The sequence below is a fragment of the Hydra vulgaris genome, chromosome 15 (assembly GCF_038396675.1).
Source record: "Hydra vulgaris chromosome 15, alternate assembly HydraT2T_AEP".
NCBI lineage: Eukaryota > Metazoa > Cnidaria > Hydrozoa > Anthoathecata > Hydridae > Hydra > Hydra vulgaris.
In genome coordinates, this window is record NC_088934.1 from 13,136,779 (window position 1) to 13,159,960 (window position 23,182).

Genomic DNA, 23,182 nt, shown 5'->3' on the forward strand with positions numbered 1-23,182 from the left:
TGTTAAAATGTCAACAGAAAACAAATTTTTAGATTATGCAGATGACCTATATGAAGTTATTTATAAGAAATAAAAGACAATTTACCTTTGCTTATTAATGACTTAAAATCTTTAATAAAAGATATTGAGTCAACTCTGAAAGAATGCTTACCAAAATCCCTTAACCAAAATAACAGTTTGAAACACAATATAGAAAAAGAATATTTGAAATTTAAAGATCGGCATCAAAGATATTTTGTAAAATCACTTGAAAAACATGAGTTACAATGAATACTACAAGCATAGCAGATGAACCAACCTTCTCAATATCTACCATGATTGTTTAGAACAAGAACCATTATTTATCCCCAAAAAGTTTAGAAGTGATAACTTTCATTTCATGTCAAATAAGAAAGAAAATACAATTAAAAAGTTTGATTTACAACTTCTCAAGTCTGAATGTGAAATCTTTACTATAAGAAAAGATAATTTTTTTATATCATTGAAAAACCTAGATAATGAAGTGTCCAATTTTATTATTAGTTGCACTTTGAGTGATAAACTTCACGAAAAGTTAATTCCCTGATATCAAGAATGCAAAAATGAAGATATTAAACGCATCAATAAAAAATGGTTTAAAAAAGTGAATTCTACTAAAATTGCTTTCGAAAAAGATGAAAAGTATTTAAATTCTAAAAAACATTAACCACACTACATAAATAATAATAATATTAATGTAAGTTCTATTGTATCAAATAAAAAAATGGCATCGACCATGACCAACAAACAAAATCAATACCGTCAAAAAACTGGAAAAGCCCAAATACAAAAAAATACAACCTAAGGTCATCCACCAAACACTTGACATCTTCTTAAATATCTTTTCTCACCAAAGTTCCAAAATTTTGCCCTGCCACAAATGGTAATTTCTTATATATCGATTCAGATATTAAAAATTTTATGGTACCACAAGTAACAAAATTAATATAATTAAAAATAAATCTAATTACTGTACCAAAACTATTCTGCCAAAATTAAACAAAATTATTTCACAAATTGAACAAACTAAATCTATTAAAGCTCAGTATATTGATAACATGAAACAAGAAAGAGCAGCGATTAAAGAATTACAAGAAATGAAAGACATTAAAAAAGCTGACAAAGGTAATACTTTAGTTGTTATGAATTCAACATATTATACCAACAAACTTGTTTATCAAGTCCATCTTTTTTCATGACTATGTTAATACATATGAAAAAATAAGTTCTGAATCCGATAAAATAGTTTTTAGCAATCTTATTAAATTGATAAACAAACATAAATACCTCACGACAAATGAGATAAAATATATCACAAACTTTAAATGGAAATCTAGTAATTATAAAATGGAGTTCTATGTAATTCTTAAAATTCACAAATGTCAAGAAGTCATTAATAATGTAAAAGAGTCCGACTTTTTATTTATTGAAATGAAACCACCAAAGAATCTTAAAGGTAAAGCAACCATTTCTTGTTTCATGTTATCAATGTACCCATGGTTGTACCAGTATAATAATCTTACCTCAGTATTTTTCAAACCGTGAAGTAGATGATATAAAGAAATTTTAAATAAATTGATGGTGGTTTTATAATCTGGCCAAAACATCTTGACATCAGAAATTTTAAAATTTCTTATACTGAATTAAATGATTCAATTAGTTTTACAACCGATTTTGGCAAAGAGTTTTCTAAAAACGATAACTTGAAAATTACAAAAAAATGAAAACAGACATTTATTATAACGAAACACTCATGACTACTTAAACTATAACAGTCATCATCCATTTCACATCAAAAAGAATATTTATGACTACTTAAACTATAACAGTCATCATCCATTTCACATCAAAAAGAATATTCCTTATAATTTAGCTAAAAAATAATTGTTTTTACATCTTTTAATTTTGAAATTGAAAAACTTCGTCTAAAAGAACTAAAGTCATGGTTGAAAGGTTGTGAATATCCTGATGTAATTATAGATAAAGCATTCCATAATGCAAAACTACAAGGACCGGCACCACAAAAGAAGCCTAAAAAAATATTCCCTTTAGTGACAACATATTATAGCAATCTCAATTGTCAAATCTTTAATGTCAAATCTTTAATCTTGTCAAACCTTTAATCTCAGAAGCTAACTTTCTACTCAAAGTATCTATAATGAAAGAGTCAAATATTTTTTCTAATATTCATCCGGTATTAGCTTTTAAACAACCTCCTAACTTACTAAGAAGACTTACTTCTTCAAAAGTTGAAGCAAATAATAAGAAGATAGGCATATTTAAATGCAAAGACATGCAAACTCTACCTTCAAGAAGTAGATGAGTTAGAAACATTTAATGGTACTGGAAAATAAAAAGTCATATCACATGCAACAGCAAAAATGTAATTTATTACCTTGTTTGGCATGCAAAAAAACAAGCCACGTATACTGGCAAAACTAACAATTTAAGATTACGAATAAACAGACATACTTCTAGTTGCAGAACTGGCCTATCAACTAATAGATTTGACAACCATGTTTATACCTGTCAACGTTCCCACCAAAATGTAATTGAACCTTTTTTTCAACTTTTTGTTTTTCTTGAGCTTAACAATGAAAGTTTTTTGTTATCGTACAAAAAGCATCTGCACAAACAAAAACATGATACTTTTAATTGATACTTCCTGTGTGTTGTTAGAATTTGATCCATCATAACAGTTACTCATAGCAACAATATGCAATTAAAATTATTTTTACTTTGTATACAAAAATCTTGCTACAATACCAAAACAGCACTACTGATGATTTTTTGAAAGGCCTCTAGTGCTTATAGTTTATTTAATTAATTGTATAAATATATTAATACTTTATATTAGTACATTTTTGGAAATTAAAAAATATTTTTAATATTAAATGTTTTGAGAAAAAAAGATTTACTTTTGTTTACTGTTTTGATTATCTTTTGCTTTATATATATATATATACATATATATATATATATATATATATATATTATATATATATATATATATATATATATATATATATATATATATATATATATATATATGTATAATAACTATAGAAAAAAATTTACCTAATTTGTATTTCTAAAAACAGGATGTTGAAGATCACTCCATATTGCTATGCTCACTTTTGCTTGGTTTTGGATTAAATGCTTTTGTGTGTATTGGAACAAAAAAAAATAACTCTCCACATTCTTGGGTTGTTACTATAGGAACAGATGACACTATTTTGTTTTGGGAAAGTTTAACTGCTCAAAGGCATGGGTTCTAAAAAAAATATTATTATGTCAAATGTTTATTAATATAATATATTCAATTGTTGTTGTTTTTTTTTTGCAGATATTTACATAGAGCTGTGGATCCAAATGAGTCTAATGTGCTCCTAGAAAAACCAGAACACCCATTTGTAACTATAGGGTGCTTATTTAATCATGAAACTTTTTATGCAAATTCTCAGGTAGCTATCCATTATAAATTTTTCTTAAAAAGTAGTAAACATAGTTATATACACAAATAAAAAATATATATATATAATATTTAATATTAGTTGTAAATATCTGTTGTAAACTGTTTTTTCTTTTATACACAACTTAGTTTTTTATTTTTGATTGACTTATTTCTTTTTTTAAAAATGATAAATAATTTTGTTTGTGTTTTCACAAATGTTATTATTAGTCCTAAATCATATTTTTAAAAGTAAAATTAAAGTGAATTATTTTTATTTATTTTTAGTTGGCTAATTTTTGTTGTCAGAATTTTATATCAAAGAAAGAATATTAATTTCTAAAGTAAAACATAAAACAACTATCTGCTTTTGCTTAGAAATAGAATTTAAAAATATATTTAAAATTTTGTTTTTAAATTTTATTTTGTTCTGCTCAAATAAAATTGTTATATTTTGTATGAGTAGGTTTAAGGGAGAATTTTTGTTAATTATATAAGTAAACATTTTTATATATATATATATAAATTATTTAAATTTAAATAACTTGAACAATTCAAAAGGTTAATTTTGTGCCTAGGTGCTAAATTAATTTAACTCCTAGGTTAACACATTAAACTCTGAGTAGCAATATTCTATTATAAATATAAGCGTTGAGCTAATTCCTGCACTAGTTAATAACTAATATTTTAAAAATTTAGGAATAACATGTTTAGTACTAACATACAGCTAAAATTATGATAAGAACAAGTTGTTTGGTGTACATCCCAACGAAGAAATCAATTTTTAAAGGGTGTTGGGGCAAGAGTTGCAAATTTTAAATAAAAAAATATTTTGGCTCTCAGAAGATATGACCATTTAAATTAATACTACAACCTTACACCTAACATTAAAGTATAGTATAATATTCTTGTTGTTTTTTTGTCATTTTTTCTCAGTTAAATCAGTGTATTTTAAGAGGGCAGATATTTCAAAGGAGTTTTCACAATGATGCAAAATTAAATAGATAACTATTATATAATTAATAATTTGTTAATAGTCTTTTAGAATCCCTTTTAGAAAACTCAGATTCAGTTATTCGTGTGATTAACACATATTGTTTTACATTCAAAAGACTTCAGTGGAATTTTGAAGCAATAAAAAATTTATTTTTTTAATTAGTGACGTTAATTATCATATAAAAGGCGCTAAGTTACCATCAAGTTCTTGCAGTACTTTTTTTTAACATTTGCAAAGTTAAATTGACTGTTATTGAAAGTGTAAATCTTGTTATGTCATATCAGAGTGTATTACATTTTGGGATAAAGCTAAAATCCCTGAGCTAGATTCATGGCCTACTATAATTACATGGCCAAATATCTTGCTTTTCAGAGCAAAAAAATTTGAAGGATAACCTTTCAAAACATAATTATATTGATAGTGTATATAATATAAAATTTGTTTGACAAATATAATTTACGTCTCAAAAATTAGACACTTTCCTTTGCCTGATGATGTTTCTAAAAACTTACACCGCTGAAATAAGAGAATATTACACTGTACTTTGTTTGTCAATATAAGATTTTAATAATTTTATTAATAATAAAATATTTATATTTGTAATACCTTTATTAACTTATACCTATATTGTATATTATTGTATTTTATATTGACTTTATTAACTTATATTATTGTATATTAAATTGACTTTATTAACTTATACCACATATTGTATATTACCTCATATTATATATATATATATATATATATATATATATATATATATATATATATATATATATATATATATATATGTATATGTATATATATAAACACATTTCTCAAAATAAAATCTCAATAATGTTAACAAGATATATAAAATGATTAACAAAAACCTCACAATAACGGAAGAATATACATTAAAAGTATAATAATTTAGCATAAGCTACTTCAATTCAGTTCAGCTTGATTGATTATTACTTTAACTAATTCAGCTTCAACCTTTTTCTTTGTCTGCATTAAAATTCCTTTATACTGTGCTTTCGAATTTCATCAAAAAGTTGTTTCTGTTTCTTGTTGAAATAAATATTTTTAACAACGCAATTTACAAATTTTACACCAATAACTTGTTGCTCATTGCCTAAGAATGAAGTAGCACAATCATTTAATCTAAGTACTCGTTCTGCAGCATATCCATCAGAAAGAGTTGAGTCTTTTATAAGCAAAATGGCAGTACCTAATATTGCAAATACTTTGGCAACTTAATGTGTAAGATCAATAGCTGGTAAAATCAATCCACCACGAGAAAGTTTTTTTAAATAATGGCATTGTAGCTCACTTCAGCTAATAGAAAAGTTTTGCAAACATCACACTTGATCTTTTTATTAAACTTTTTAACATCATAACCAGAAATAACTGTAGCAACTTTGAAGCTCTTTTAATCTAAACTGCATTCTTCAATATCTCAATAATTATTCAATATCTGGAAAAATTTCTTCCAATTAATCATCAAATAATTTAAGTAAAGATATATTACAACTCTCTTTTCTAACATCTTCCTCCCAGATATTGGCCGACTCTTTTAGTAAAGTTTTCAAAGCTAATATGCGCTCAGATGTCTCAAATTCATGCAAACCAATTAAAAATATGTCACCACTCATTTGGCGATATTTTGATAATCTTAGTTCTAATGAATCAGTTTGCAAGCGTGATACTAAAAAATAATGATGCCCTTCTTGAATTAAATCATCAATAAGTGAAGCTGTGCATCTTAAAGTGGTCCCCAAAGCTTCTGATGTTTGTTTACTTAATGTAAACTTTTGAGAGTTTGATACTTGAGATGATTGCTAATTCTCAATCCATTTGGCTAATTCCCTCAAAAATAAAGTTTTCGTGTCACCCATAACAGCTGCATTTCCAATACTAAAATTGTGGTTATATTTTTGCTTACTGTTACGTATTGTCTACCATATATTTATCAACTTTAAAAAGCTTGAGGTATCAGTCCTATCTGGAAAATAACTTTCAATAGCTGCAGAAGTTGTAGGATCAAATATTGCAATAGCAAGTGGTACACTTTGTTTATTATCTCCTGAATGAAGTAACTTATAAGATAATTTGAAACCTTTTTTTAAATTTGACTGAAGTAAGTGGTCTTTATCATATACGTCATGAGGTAACTTCCATGACATTTCACCAGCATGCGCATCAATAACATCATGAAACTAATTAAAATGAAAAGCAGGAAATATAAAATGTTTAGAGTTCAGTAAATTGTTTGGTATGTTTTTGAGAAGATGGACAGCGTCAAAAAATAAATACATTATACTATCTTTTTTTTGTAGGATGAGTAATACTACTAACATGGTTGGTATTTTTATATTTTTGCATAAAATGTGAAAAAGCATAAACATGAGTAGTTTATGATTATCAGAAATTACACCACAAACATTAAAAATATTCTCTTGTATCTTGTAGAGATCTAATGCACTCATCAATATGGTCAGCCAGCCATTTACCCTCAATTTTTACTTCTGGTATAGCTTTTAAAACAAAATTAAGCTTACTTCTGGTATAGCTTTTATTACAAAATTAAACTTTTTTTAAAGTAGCAAACATGAAGGTTGTTACGCCTTCATATAAAGTTCCTTAATTATCTAATCCTATCATTCTACCACCTTGATATTGCGCTTCTTTCTGCAAATATATTTCATCCATCAGTATCACAACATCTTTATCAATTTTATCTTGGTTTAATAAACATTTTTTAGATTTTAATGGTTTTACCCCACCTTTATTAACTTTTTTCAAAAGACTAAATGATGGCAGAGGAAACTGTTCTAATAAGATTTTATAAGCCTGTGCTGATGTATATTTAAGAATAAAAGATTTATATAATAAGATTTATTGAATAAAATATAAGATTTGATGAAAACTTTGGTCGATCAACTGGTTTTTTTTATTTCATTGAGTTTAGTTATTAAATCATTTGACAAACTATTTTCTTCTACATAATTTTTTATATAGGCTGGAAAATTCTCCAATACACTTTTTTTTCCAATACACAGCCGATATTTCAAAACCATGGAGGCAATGGAACATAAGATGATTTAAAAAACAATGAAATATGCATAAATTTATCAACTACAATTGTTTCTGTAACTTCAAAAGTACCTATGTGTTGATTAATTTCTAACTTAAAAAATATGTGTTTGCTATTATATACTTTAAGATGATACCCTTCAAGGTTAAAATTATCTAAATCATTTAAACAGTGAATTTTTATCTTTTTCTATAAATATACTGGATTATTTAATGGATGACGGATAGAAGGTGGCTTTCTAGTTTTCAATGTAGTTGGATATACTGATGGTCGTATTTTTCAGTTAAGCAATAAATAGTTGGAACGGGATTTAAATTCCAAACTAATGTTACTCTTTTGCCAATTTTTAAATTTTTCTTCAAAATGTTTAGCACAAATAGCTAAATTCTTACTGGGCTTCCATAACTTTCGATTGATAAATGCTACCCACTGCTTAAATAAGTCAGGATTATTTTCTGCAAATCCAAAAAATGGATTCTTTTCAGGAATAAAATCAATTTGATTCTCTCTCTTTTTATATCCAGTTTTACAGTCAACTACAGCACATGTATTAACCATATTATGAATATTTAAATAAACAATTTTTTAAAGACGCTTAAGAAAGTCTAAAAGTTACCCTTCTAGTTTTTTGCTCCGGCAGGCAAAATATCCAGTTGTGTAATTATAGTAGGCCATGGTTATACCTAACTGTGTAAAAAACTTGTAGATCTTCACAATGCTTGGAGAAAGTTGCAAAAAAATTGACAGAATGACATTCAATTTTATAAACATCATTTTGTCATGATCTTGAATTTAATGGGAAGGTTGTAGTTAAATCTACATTTAATGGCAATCATTCCTTTCAATAGAAAGATTGCAATTGGTTGTAGTCTTATATTTATTAGTTTAGTTGTATTATATTATAGTTCCTAAATTAACATTTTAAATAAAAGCTACCACTTTATATACATATAAATTTAAATTTAATAAGATTTCTATATTTTTTTAACTGTTGCATTTAACTTTTTTATATATGTTGCTATGGTAACACCATAACTTTTTTGGAGTCTCATTCTGAAGCACGTCTGCTTCTCAATGTAAATTTTTGTGACATTTGTGTGAAATCAATAAAAGTTTGATTTTAAATAATTTTAAATAGGTAAACAATAAGTAAAATATATCAAAAACATTCATGAAGAAAATGGTTTTAACAACTAGATGGTAAGAAGAAAAACTATCCAAGATTCTTACAAATCAGGCAAAAAAAATTTAATTAAAACTTTTTTTTAGAATTTCTGTCATTCAATCTACCTCCATTATACCAATGCCAAATATTCCATGACTTTTCAGGCGGACAGCATTATCAGGTTCCTTATATAAGATACTTATATTCTCTGCTTTATTCTATATATATGCCTTATTATATATATATGCTATATTCTCTCTCTTCATGAGTAAATAAAATTCTTGAGGGAAAATTGCATCAAGTATATATGTCACTTTAATTTCAACTAGGAAAGTTGGATGTATAACATTAGAAGAATTTCATAGTACCACTTTTCCAAGAAAAACTGAGAACCTTTGATATGATGAAAAACTTGTATAAAAACTTAGCTGAAAACAAATCTAAAAAATTTTTTCTCCCCATCACAAAATAATCAGAAATATTTTCCTCATGTTCTGACAAATCTGAAAACTGTGTTTAATAATTGAAGATTTCAAGAACTTTATTTTCTTTATATTTATGAAGAAAATGAAGATTTATGTGGCTGTTGCACTTTTGGAAAAAGCTAATAATAGAAATTTATTAACACCAATATTACTGGTTTATTTGTAGTCAAAATTCACTTCTCTATTAAAAACATCTGTTATAACTTTCAAAGATCTTTGGTCACTATTTATTTTCATATGAATAATAATTTAATCAGTTTCTAGTCTCCTAGTAGTGCAAAAAAGTGATTGACAATGAGATATTTGATCTTTGAAGCAAGATCTTTAATTACAGGTTCCTTAGTTTTATTTTTTCAACTTTTTTCTGTTATAAAAACAACTTTAAAGTTTGCTGTAGTTATTTAGAGTGCTTGACAATATCATAATTTTTTTGGAAAAACTAGATTCTTTTTAATATTTAATTGATACCAAATTAATAGTATAATCTGAGATTATAGCTTTTGATATTATAGAAAGTATTACTTGAAATAGTTTTAAAGATTTTTCCAATCTGTTAACTCAAATGAGTTTCTCCAATTGACAATATCACAATCTTACTCAATATTTTTAATCATAAATTTAAAACTTTAAATTATAGTGTGTGTTTTCTCTCTCTCTCTCTCTCTCTCTCTCTCTCTCTCTCTCTCTCTCTCTCTCTCTCTATATATATATATATATATATATATATATATATATATATATATATATATATATATATATATATATATATATATATATATATATATATATATATATAAAGAGAGAGAGAGAGAGATACATATATATATATATATATATATATATATATATATGTGTGTGTGTGTGTGTATATATATATCAGGCTTGTGGAGCGGCAAGTTTTTTTCACGGCTCCAGCTCCAAAGAAATGTCCAGCTCGGCTCCAGCTCCCGGACCTAATAAGTTAAATTTAAATTTTGAATGAAAATTAAAAATATTTAGGCTTGTTTCCCAAGTTGGATAAAAACTACACCTATTAGTTTTTATCTAACCCTCATTTTTAAAATGTGAATCCATTACTTTCACATATTTATATTGTAAAAAATGATTTGAGGGCAAAAAATAAAATGAAATATTCTATCAATATTAATTTTTTGCTTTATTATCATTGTATTTCAAACCCAAAATTAAATTTCAAACAAGTCAAATGTATTCGTTATTTGTCCTAAGAAATACCAAATCATCAATAAGATCCGATGTCAAATGGCTTCTTTGGTCTGCCGTCAGAAATTTGAGTGCTGAAAACACCTGCTCAACACTAACTTGTGTCATTGGAAGCGCGCCTCTAAATTCTCGCTCCTCAATCCCAATGTTCTGAATAGATCCTTTATCAGATTGCTGACTCTTTTTTTTTTCTTGCCTGCTCCATTCTCTTAAAAATTTTCTTTTTTGGAGACAATTCTTTCATTTTCTCATCCGAACTCTCGGTAGAAAAAGTTTCACAATCCTTCTCCAACCCATGAAAACCAAACTTTTGCTTATTAATCTTTTTTTGAACCAACCAGAGAGTGTCCTCAGCAACTACCTAAAATTTTTAAAAAGATAAAAAAATAAATTTGCTTTAAAAAACTCTAAAATAATAAATATATTTTCAATTTCTAATCGAAGTAGTCAAAAGTAAAATCTTTTAATCAAAGTTTAAAAAACGTTCTCACAAAATAAATGATGAGAAAAAATACCTGTTGTTCTTCGTTTAGAAGACATTGATAGTGTAAATACCGCTGCACAGAAAAAAGGATTACTCATTAGGATTGCTTCCCTAGTTTCTATAGATTGTTTTATGGCTTTAGCAAAAACAAATTTCTTAAAATCACCCTCCATTAACTGTTCTTTTAACAGTTCCCAAACATAGACAAAGTGTCCTGTCGTGAGATCCTCAAACTGAAAGATTTGAGTAGCAATAGCAGGTTTTTTAAGAATACTTTGTAATTCCTCTATTTGTTTCCACTGATATGGCTGCACTGCAAAACTCCCTTTTGGATATTTTCCTTTCAGCTCTTCAACAACATCACCTAATTCTAAAAGACGCTTAAGCATTTTAAATGTACTCGACCATCTAGTTACATTGTCTATAACTGCCACCTATATTATAGAACATATTTTATTCTTGAAATATAACAAATAAACATATTTATTAGTTTGTATAAAAAATTTATAAAATTACTTTAAAAGGTTTTGTATTTTTGCAAAATTCCATAGCAATTGGAGCACGACAAGCTTTTGCAACTTTACGAGTACGCTCGAGTATTACTTTGATTTCCGATTCTTTCATTGCATCAGTAACAGCAAGTTGAAGGGTGTGTGCACCACAACGTTGAAGATAAATTGTGTTCATATTTTTGGAGATTTCGTCAAAGTAACCATCATGCAGCTGTTCACAGAATTCAGAACCCTCAGTTTCACTACTTGCATCTTCAATAATCTGTTTTTCTGCAATATCATCTCCGCCTTCATCATGATCTTCACTAGGTAGTGTTTTTGTAATCTTGTTTATCTCAATCGTCTTGCCAAAATCATTCACCGTTTTAATCATGTCAGACCCATTGTCAGTACTAATTCTAAGGATTTTTTCTTTTTGGATACCAAACTTATCAAGTACGTTTTCAAGTGCATTTTGAATATCTTCAGCTTTGTGTCTGGCATGTATGTCGATGACTGCTGTCGTGTATGATGTATGTCGATGACTCAATGATAATGTTTTGATTAATATTTTGCTGCTAGAGAAAAATTGAGTATTGACTCCAAGAAAGCTTCGCCGATGTCTTGATGCTCCATCAACTTTTAGGAAAATTAGTTTTCCATTCAAATCGCTTCTCAAATCAGAACGCTTTTTTCAGCTAAAGTCTGAATTTCCTGACACTTATTTTCACGACTGATCTTTATGCCAAATTTTTTTGCCAAATCTCGGGTCAAAATTTCTATTCCATCTCCGCTAAAAATGTTAAACGAAGCTCCATTTTGAAGTACTAACATATTTAAAGCTTTTTCGAAATCTTCTTTCGATATTGTTATAGTAACTTTGTTAAAAAAATTGTCAAGTATTATTGTATTTGAGGTTGGTTTTTTTACTCGTTTTCCATCCATTAGCATTTTAACTTGCACGCCACAAATTTTTTTAGTTTGATTCTCCTCAACAAGAATCTGGCAAATATATGCTTTTTCCTTTTCACTGAAGGAAAAGCAATTCACTTCATCCTCGAACATATCTTCGTTTACAACCACGGTGTTTTTAGTCACATCAGTCATGTTAAATGTACATCAACAACTTTTAAAACAAAATGCTAAAATGGAAAAATTAAACTTGAAAAATATAATCCTAATTAGGATTTATTCAGACCAACAACAAGATAAATCTGTAATTAAACTAATTGAACCTTCTAAATAACAAGTTTTTAATTAATGTTGCTTTATTAGGTTTTAAAATAAGTTACCTTAACTCACCAGAAATGAGGATTATTTAAACAAAATATCGCGGAACATAATGTGAATAAAACTTTTAATTTAATAATTCTTCACTTAAATTGCAATATAGAAATTTATGTTTACATGTATTTTAATAATAACAGTGTAAAGGTTTCGCGCCAATTTTTTTTTTTACAAGTTTCAACTTTTTTTAATTGGTTGCCGTTTTTTTAAATTACTTATAAAACGTGCATACATAAGAAAGAGTATATCAATTACAAATAACAACTAATAAACTTGCTGGTCGGAATTTTTTTTAACAGTAATAATAATAACAATAATAATCGTAAAATGACACCCAAAATAAAGACAAAGTTTCTCGTTACCTGAAACGTTTTATATTAAAAAAAACAATGATTAACTTTATTTTTAACTTCTGAAGTAAGAAATCTAGCTACTGCACAACGGATGCTCCTAAAATTGTGGAGGGGGTTTGGTGTGGACAAAATTCCCCCATTCCATTTTTAATATCGCCCAAATGCTGCTAATAATGAATATAACTATTATTTCTCAAAGTTATAAACAAAACAAAAAAAATTTCTCTTGACTATGTTACCAATATTACATGTTACATGCATTATGATTTAAAATTAAACCAACAGGGAGGCTAAATAAAGCTAATATAAACCTATTCTAAAAACAGAAAATAATAATATAAGTGTCAATAAAGCAATGTTAGCAACTGATATTATAATAATTTAAAACGATTTATTTAACAAGTTCATTCAACAATGAGTGAATAATATTTATCTACTATTAAAAACAGCATTATATTCCATTAAAAATACAAGAGAGTCGTGAGCCGCTAGATTTTTCCAGCTCCGGCTCCACCAAAAAACAGCAAGCCAGATATATATGCATGTGTGTGTATGTATATATATATATATATATATATATATATATATGTGTATATATATATATATATGTATATATATATATATATATATATATATATATATATATATATATATATATGTATATATATATATATATGTATATATATATATATATGTATATATATATATATATGTATATATATATGTATATATATATATATATATATATATATGTATATATATATGTATATATATATATATATATATATATATATATATATATATATATATATATATATATATATATATGTATGTATTATTTCATTATTAAGTTGAATTAGAAATTTTAAAATATCACAGACCCAGCATTCATCTTACAAGTATTGTATATCAATCATTATTGCAGAGATATTGTATATCTCTGCAATAATGATTTGTAATTGTTATTTTATATATATATATATATATATATATATATATATATATATATATATATATATATATATATATATATATATATATATATGTATTTGTGTGTGTGTGTATCACTTCTTTAAATATAATAATATATTTAAATAGAGTAAATAAATTTAAATTTTAAAAAAGTGAATATAGTAGTATTTATGTTTTTTTTTTAATAATTACTTTTGCATATTTGTAATTTATTTTGTTTAATAATTATAAAGGAAAAAAATTATTAGTTATAATATTTTTTATTACTAATCAACACAGATTATAAGAATAATTGTAATAAAGTTATGCAAAAATAATTGCAAATTTATTTTGCATAACTTTATTTTTACATAATTGTAGTTGTAAAATTTATGTAAAAGTTATTGTAATAAAGTTGCCACAATTTCAAACAATAAATATTGATTACATTATTAATATTATTTTAATTTTAGGATAAATTTTTTTACAACATTTTAAGCTTTTTTAAATTATTATTAGCCTACTGATGCTATCAACATGTGCTCTTTTGATATTCACAATCAAGCACATTGGAAGTCAATGAGTTTTGATGCAATAAAATCTGTGTGTGGACGTGGCTTAATGGTAAGTTTTTTTTTTTATTGAATTTGAAAAATAAAGAGCAGATTTAGGTTTCCTAATAAATTTTGAACGATAAGCATACCTATTTCGAAAAAACCTATATCGAAAAAAGTTTCTAAAAGAAACTTATCAAAGTGATATTTCAGCACTTGTTTCAAAACTGCAACAAATGGAATAATTTCCAAAAATATTTGTTTCGAAAATGGAATTTTGAGATTTCTTTTAAAAAGCTGTTTAAAAAAAAATTGCGAAAACATAAAAATGGAAATAATTTTAAAAAGCCAGTTAAGGAGGATGTAAACATTGCAGCTCAAAGGCTTGCAGTGAAGTGTACATATATTGAATGACTATTATAAGGACAGGCATAGTGGAGTGTAACTTAACTACAAAGGGTTTGGGTTGGGCAGATAAAAATATATAAAAAAAAAAAGAATAATTTAAAAAAACTATTAAAAGCTTTTGCTTAAATTAAGAACATATAAATCTTTATTTTTAATCATTCTTGCATAGTTGCAGCTCAAAAAAATTAGCCTTTTCGAAATTATTCCTCCTTTTGTTCTTTTGAAACAATTCTTTTTTATTTTATTTGGATTTTGAAATAATTCCATCTTGCTAGGTTTTAAAACTATTCAGATTATTATACTTTCAAATTTATTCCCTGATTGCGAACTTATTCTTGATTAAGATTTTTCAAAATTATTCCTTTTTGGGATTTTTCAAAACAGTTACTGCTGTTTTGCACACTTTAATTTTTAAAAATGCTAACTTTAATACTGACTTTATTTGGAAATAAAAAAAATAATAATAAAAAAAGAATTCTTCTATTTCATTGATTCTTGCTATTTTGTTGATTGAAACTCTTAAATAAATTACCATCATTTAATAAATTACTGTCATTTGTGTTTCAATTCTTGGGACTTTTGATGTTTCATGCGCAGCGAAAACCACATTCGTATTTGTGTGTGTTTGTACATATGTTTTGATTGAAATTTAACATTACACTTACAAAAGCTTAAATGGTAAAGATGAATGTTTGCTTGCACCATAGTTATATTTGTAGAAAGGTTTTAAAGTGTAAATTTAAAAAATAAATGCAATCGTACAATGGTGAAAAGGAAAACAAGCTGTTCAATTAAAGTTTGGTCTATCAGGGCATATCTTTTGAGATATGGTACTGATGTCCAGAAGTTGCTCACAGTGTTTAAACAAGAGACATTTAGTCTTGAAATCCAGCAATTATCACCCGAGTATGGCCAGTAATGTGACTTACTTGAAAACTGTAGAGGTCTGAACTTTTTCAATAAAATGTCATTTTCTTTATTCATGTCAGAAACCATACTAAGCCGGTAGTTTTTTTTTATTTACAAAATAGGCATTGTGAAATCATAACATAGTAAATTGAACATTTTTATATTTTTGCTTATTGATCTTATGATCAGATTAAAGCATCATCATCGTCACTTTTTTTATCTTATGATTTCATTTATGATTGAAGGAGTTATAAACATGGATGAAAACTTTTTGTCCCAGAAACAGTGGTTGCTATCAAAAACTATTAATTTTGTTTTGTACTAGCTCCATTTCTTCAGCAGTGACATGCACAAACATGATCCCATTGATTGACTTTTGACACTATTCAAAGCTTGCTTCAGCAGACAGTATTTGACTTGTGGTTCAAGCTTGTTGCAAGTTAACAATTACAACAAGCTTTTTTAAAGTGCCATCTATTTCATCACACAGCAATTTCCTACGTCAAATTTTTTGTTGCAAAAAATTTCCGATGCAACCAACAGAAGAATCTTCAGCATAGTGAAATTAATTATAAAATTTTTTTCAGTTCCATACTAATTTAATAAAGTAAAATAAAAATTATACCACTAATAAAATTACATAACTTTTTTTCTGAAAACTTATTATACCGATAAGTTTTTTAAAAAAATATTTCGATTTATTTTAATTATTTAAAAAAAATATCGATTTATTTTAATTATGTTTTTAATTATGTTTTTTATATATAAATATATTTATATTAGCCTGATATTGCACCATTAGTTCATTTGATACCCTCTTCTTTGGATGTTATTTTGAAAAGCAATGAGCTCGAAAATGAGTTGAGAGCAATGGTTTTTCAGCACAGAAATGTATGGCGATTTTTATTTCATATTTGTTTTTTGTTCTTTTTATTTAAGCTATCTTTTTACATGTTTATAGTTCTTTTCAAATCAAATTTTTTTTTAGGACATGGGTCTTACAACTCAGTGGGATGATGAACTTAGTTATCTTCTTTCTCCTGCTCTTGCAGCTTATGAGTTTGAGCAGTCTACTGGTGTAGTCATGCCCAATGATGATTTCCAGCATGCTGTTAGAAGAAATGTACCTGATGGTCATACTTTTAAGGGATTTCCCATACAATTTGCTCATACAAATTCTAGGAAAGCGTTTTCTACATGCCTAAAGTAAGTTAAAAAACTTTAAATATACATTAAAAAAATATTTTATATATCTTTTTATCTAATACTTAACTTCATATTTTCAACAGTAAAAAGATGTTGAGTATCTTTTTATAATTTTTAAACAAAAGAGGTTTTTAGTTTAAGTTTTTTAACAAAAAAAGATTTTAACATAGTTTAATTTAAAATGAAAACTATATGTAATTTTATAATTTTGTCAATAAACTATAAATTTTGTTATATTATAATGCGCATTAACATGCGCATTATTAGCTTTGTTGTGACCATATCCAAAGTTTGATTTTGAGGAAATCTTTTAAACTATATTGATTTTAGGCTAATTAAAACTTCTTGGTTCTGAGTGTTTTCATTGAGACTGTTTGCATGTCATAAGTTCTTTTAAACATTTTAATACATTAATTGATATTTAATTACAAAATAAAATTTTTCAATATAATGTTTTAATGAAAAATGTATGAACATTCCTACTCGTTTAATATTAAAAGGTTTTAATGATTCTTTTAAATCAACTTAAGATATTATTGCGTCTTCAAAATTGAAGTTCTCTTATCACTGTTTTCATATTGTAAGCAAAACAAATATTCAACTTTACTCCTAAAATCCTTTATTAGTAACAAGGTATCACTTTTTTCCGTTATTAGTTACCGAGAAATTAGTTGATTATTTATTTATATCATTATTTAATAGTAAAGGATTCTAAAATACTTTATTAGTCATTATTGTCGAATAGAAATATTTTTGCAAAAACTTTTTGTAAAAGACTTTGATTCGTTATAAAAATCTTTAATGTTTATCTTGATACTAAAAGTCACAGGATCACTTGGATGTCACAGGATCACTTAGATGACACAGGATCACTTGGATGTCACATGATCACTTGGACAAACAGGATCAAGTTCAATCTTTAAATGATGAAAATATACATAACTTTTTTTTTACCTTTTTCTAATGTTTTCAAATTTATTTGCTCTCATTGTTCAACGAGATGCTAAAAATTTATTCAACAAATGTAATAAGAACACAGATATTTTTGTGGACGAAGACTTGTTAAGATATGAAATTTTATAAAGAAATGCTCAAGAATTGAATTTGTTTTTACATTAAAAAGTTTTTCAAATCATAGTTTCTTTACTACCTTAACTATGGTAAAAAATCATAATGAATTACGTACAAATAAGTGCCCTACACAAAATTTTAATTAAATTATGAAAATGAACAGAATTTTTTCAAAAAATCTGATAATATAAATCATTTCATTTAAAATTTCGGTACCTAGATAATAGATTTTTATGGGGTTGTACCTTCTTAGAAAATTAACAGCAAAATAAGTTTTTTTTTTTTTTTTGTTTGTTTTTTTACCACGTAAGTTATTTTTATTATTTGTTTTTAAATTAAAAGAAAAATTGTAAATGTTTTTTTGGGCGCATAACAAAAACTAGAAAACATTTAAAAACAGGATTTTTGAATCATTTAAATGTTTGTATTGGGTAAAAATTTCTCAAAAAGCAAGGGGTTGCACCCTACATCACCGAATTCGCTGAAATTTGGCAAAAAGGTTTAAAGATATAAGTTAGGAAAGAATGTAAATTTTTTTCAAAAAATTCTCATCCCTTTAAGAGTTACAGCAACTTGAAGTTAGTTAGTTTTTAACTGAAAAATGAGGGGGGAAAAGTGTTGGAAATAGGTTAGTTTACCATTATCCTTTTAACAAGCTTATGGTAATGTTGCGAATCTAAAATTTGGTACCAAAGGAGTTTAAAATCAGCTGAATCTGAAAATCATAGTCTCGTATCTGTCAAAACAATAGAATATAGTTTATTGTTAGATCCACAAAACGCACTTACTAACAACAATAAAAAAGGACATTTACAAGTATAGCTCTAGAAAAAATCTGACTGATGGAAAAAACTTTTGGTTTTGATTTTCTTAAATATTTGACATATATCTACTTTGCGAATCAAATTTTTATTGGCCTTATGTTTTGTCGAGAAGTTATTAATGTTTTTCAATTTTTCTAAAAAAATTTTGTAAAAAAAAAAAAGTTCGCAAATGTATTTTGATATTGAACTAAATACAATTAATTTTATTTTTAAATTAAATTGGTCTAATTAATCATAATCTATAAATTAATTATATAATTATGTTTTTTTAAATCAACTGACTATAATTATTAGAGTTAGTTGATTAAAAAAAACAGTATATATGATTAAATTATTTACAAAGTTATTACAAAACATAGTTCAACATTTTGTAAGTTTATAAATTTGTTAGTTGTTATTTTCATTACACAATAGTTATTTCATTTTTGTTACATAATAGTTATGTCATTAAGTTAAACAATATTATATAACCTTTTATTCTTAATTGTTTTATTGTAATCAAATAGTAATTATCTCATCAATAAAAAAAAAGTAATAAAATGAAATTAATTAAAGTAATTAAACAAATTTCTAATAAATATAACCATGTTAAGTTATATAGCTAAATAAAATTATATTTGGTTATATTTTAATTTCACACAAAATTTTTGTAAATAGTTGGTAGAGAATTGACAATAATTAGTAGGTACTTAGGCATTTAAAATATGTCTATTAGAACAAATAGCTATTTCTTCAAGCAATATGTTCCTTATAAATACAACTTAAATTTTTATAGTGGACATATTGTTTGTGTTTAAGTGTGATTTACTTGGTAGGACATAGTATTTAAGATTTCTTGTTTTTAAGTGTTTAGACTGTGATTACTCATTATAGTTTTATATGGATAACAAAATAAATTGCTGCTTTGTAAATAATTATGGAGCTTGTTATAAACAGTCATATACCCAAGTAAGAAATCTGATTGAAGATATTGACAGCAATGTTAAAAAACTACTTGTAAAATGAACAAATATGAAAAAAGAACAAATCACTAGCATATGCACACATCATTATGATATGTTAGTTGTAAGATATGAGGGTAATCAGAAAAGTTGTTGTAATCCATTTCTGACTCACCAAAAGGTGTGTCGAGGTAAAAATTTATATATTTATATTTCATTAATAATATCATTCTTAATAAATTGTTTATAAGTTTTTTTAATAATTATCATAATTAAAAATATAATTAATTTTATAGTAATATAATAACATAGTATAAATAACATTATTTAAGTAATGTAATTACTCTTTTTTTTCAGCATCACTACGTATGATTACAATGCATACTGTGTTAGAAGCAGAAACTATAGGTTTAAATCTTACACCTGGAAAGAAATTGTGTCCAACCTGTCGAAGTAAAGTTATGAAACGTTTATCAAAGAGTACGAGTGAAAATAAAAATGATGAAGATTTTGATATTGTTAGTGAAACGTCCATTCAAAATAAAAAAGGTGTGGATACACACTTTACATTTGCTGGAGTATCTCCTATTAAGGTCAAAGGATTGCATAAGTCAGGTAAAATCAGAGAAGGTAAACGAAAATTGACAGCATTAACAAACTCCATTAAAAAAAAGGTAGCCACTTCTCTTAATATATCAGAAGAAAGTTTTGAAGAGCAGTCAAATTTTGTTAACGAGTATATTGAATAAGCAAACTTGTTTGATAACATGATGGTATCACTAACTAACAAAATTGCAGAGTCTACAGCAATATCTAAAAAAATACAACTGGCGACACTTGCTCCAACAGACTGGTCAATAAAAAAGGTTTCTGAAACATTTCATGTAACAAACTATGTAGCTCGAACTGTACATAAGTTGACATTAGAAAAAGGTATTTTAACCATGCCTAATCCAAAATTAGGAAAAGTTCTTCCTGATGTAACAGTTCAACTGGTCAAGACTTTTTATGAAGATGATGAACATAGCCGCATAATGCCTGGTAAGAAGGATTATGTAAGCATAAAGAAAAATGTTCACATGCAAAAACGTTTGCTATTATGCAATTTAAAGGAATTGTTTGTTGCCTTTAAAACCAAGAACCCAGAAATAAAAATAGGATTTTCAAGGTTTTGCACATTGCGACCTAAATGGTGTATTACTGTTGGTGCCTCAGGAACACATTCTGTATGCGTCTGTGCTATTCATCAGAATTTGAAACTGCTTTTACATCCTCTTGGTTTAACATACAAAGAATTATTACCTTATATTGTGTGTGATATAACTAATAAAGACTGTATGATGCGGAAATGTGAAAAATGCCCTGCAACTAAGAATGCATTGGTTGAAAAACTTTATGATTTACTTGGAGAATTTGAAGATGATGAGGAGGTAGAATTTGATCAGTGGACAACAACAGATAGGTCAAACTTGACACATAATAAAGAGCCAGTGTTTGAATACATCGAATTAGTATGTAGAAAAATGGAAAAACTCGCACCACATTCTTATTTAGCAAAAAGTCAAGCATCATACCTGAGATCAAGAAAAGAAAATATGAATGAGGTAACAGCATTATTTTTGGGTGATTTTTCGGAAAACTATAAATTTGTAGTTCAAGATGAAGTGCAAAGCTTTCATTGGACAAATTTACAATGTACACTTCATCCTGTGATTATTTATTTCAAAAAAGAAGGTATTCTCAAGCACAAATCTTATTGTATTATTTCGGATGATATGATCCATGATGTGAACATGGTATATAAAATTATTGATGTTGTTAGCAATGATATAAAAACAAATCTGCCTCAAATAAAAAATATTGAATACTTTTCTGATGGGTGTGCAGGTCAATATAAGAATTGCAAAAATATTTTAAATCTTTGTTTCCATCTTGAAGATTTTGGATTTTCTGCTAAATGGAACTTTTTTGCAACTAGCCACGGTAAACAACCTTGTGATGGGATAGGTGGTACAGTTAAACGTTTAGCAACACTAGCAAGCTTGCAAAGAGATATGGGTAATTATATTCTATCTCCACAAGCAATGTATAAATATTGTCATGAAAACATTGAAGGTGTACATTTCATATATATCTCATCAGAAGATTTATTTTTGGTGAGAAACACTCTTAAAGAACGATTGGATACTGCAACAACAATACCTGGAACACCTAGTTACCATCAATTTGTACCACTTGGCCATCAAAAGGTAAAAAATATATGTTTAATATACCTTTTACTATCTTTTAAAAAACATGCATAACTTTTGTTGATCAAATAGATTTTTGATTTGAGCAGATCATTGTCAAAAATATTTATATTTTAGTTTGGGCTCGCAATTTCCTTTCAATGCATTTAATAAAACATGTTTAACAAAAATGAATAAATGCATATGTTATTATTTTGCTAGGTAGGCACAAAGCTATGCAGTGTTGATGAAGAATTTGCTTTAATTCATGACTTTGGAAACGTCCAGATAACAACTGTAAACCTAGTACCAGGTGATTTTGCCTGTGTTTCCTATGAACAAAAGTGGTGGATAGGAGTCATTGAAGATATTAATCTGAAAGAAAAAGACATGCTTGTAAAATTTATGTGTCCGAATGGTCCTGCACGGTTGTTTAAATGGCCACCAATAGATAGCCAATGCTGGATTCCAGATGTCCACATCATTTGCAAAGTTGAGGTACCAATAACAAAAACAGGGCTTTGCTACTATTTAGCCAAAGACGACTTTAAAAAAATTGTTTTCCTAAGGAAATAGAGATTATTATGTCTTATCCATACTTAGACCTTATGCTTATGTGTACAACTTGTAAATAATGTGAATGTAAAGCATGTATAAAATCACTAAAATTGAGTATTTCTTTTTTATATTTTTTTATACCTTTTACAATTTTAAATAACATGAAAATAAGTAAATAAAAAAAGTAACTAAACTGTTAATTTCTGATTTGATTGATTGGTAAAAGGTTGGGATTGAGTGTCTGGTTTAATAAATATCACAAAGTTTTGTGTCCACATCAATCATCAATAATTCCTTAAGTAAATGTAAGGCCAAAATAAAATTGGTTCGAAAAATAGATGTTCATCTTATCTTTAAGAAAATCAAAATTAAATTTGTTTTCTATCAGTCAGACTTTTTTTATAGCTATAATTGTCAATGCCCTTTTGTATCGGCATTATTGAGTGTATTTTATGGATGGTAAAATAAAGTACATTGTTTTCTTTTGACAGATAAAAG

The 23,182-nt window shown here is 26.4% G+C and overlaps 2 protein-coding genes across 4 annotated transcripts in view; both read left to right on the forward strand.

The window, feature by feature from the left end:
• The window catches only part of LOC136071985 (centrosomal protein of 76 kDa-like), a 72,897-nt gene that overhangs the window by 48,417 nt on the left and 1,298 nt on the right, over positions 1–23,182 (forward strand). For all 3 annotated transcript variants that reach the window (XM_065818948.1, XM_065818949.1, XM_065818950.1), the window contains 5 exons: positions 3,120–3,283; positions 3,365–3,482; positions 14,505–14,609; positions 16,640–16,747; positions 16,845–17,062. In XM_065818948.1, the coding sequence (XP_065675020.1) occupies positions 3,120–3,283; positions 3,365–3,482; positions 14,505–14,609; positions 16,640–16,747; positions 16,845–17,062 (713 nt within the window). The remainder of the gene's footprint in view (positions 1–3,119; positions 3,284–3,364; positions 3,483–14,504; positions 14,610–16,639; positions 16,748–16,844; positions 17,063–23,182) is intronic.
• Positions 20,666–22,794, forward strand: LOC136092422 (uncharacterized). The gene is made up of 2 exons (XM_065820660.1): positions 20,666–22,147; positions 22,349–22,794. Exons 1-2 carry the CDS (start codon positions 20,666–20,668, stop codon positions 22,700–22,702), a joined length of 1,836 nt encoding a protein of 611 aa, XP_065676732.1. The 3' UTR covers positions 22,703–22,794.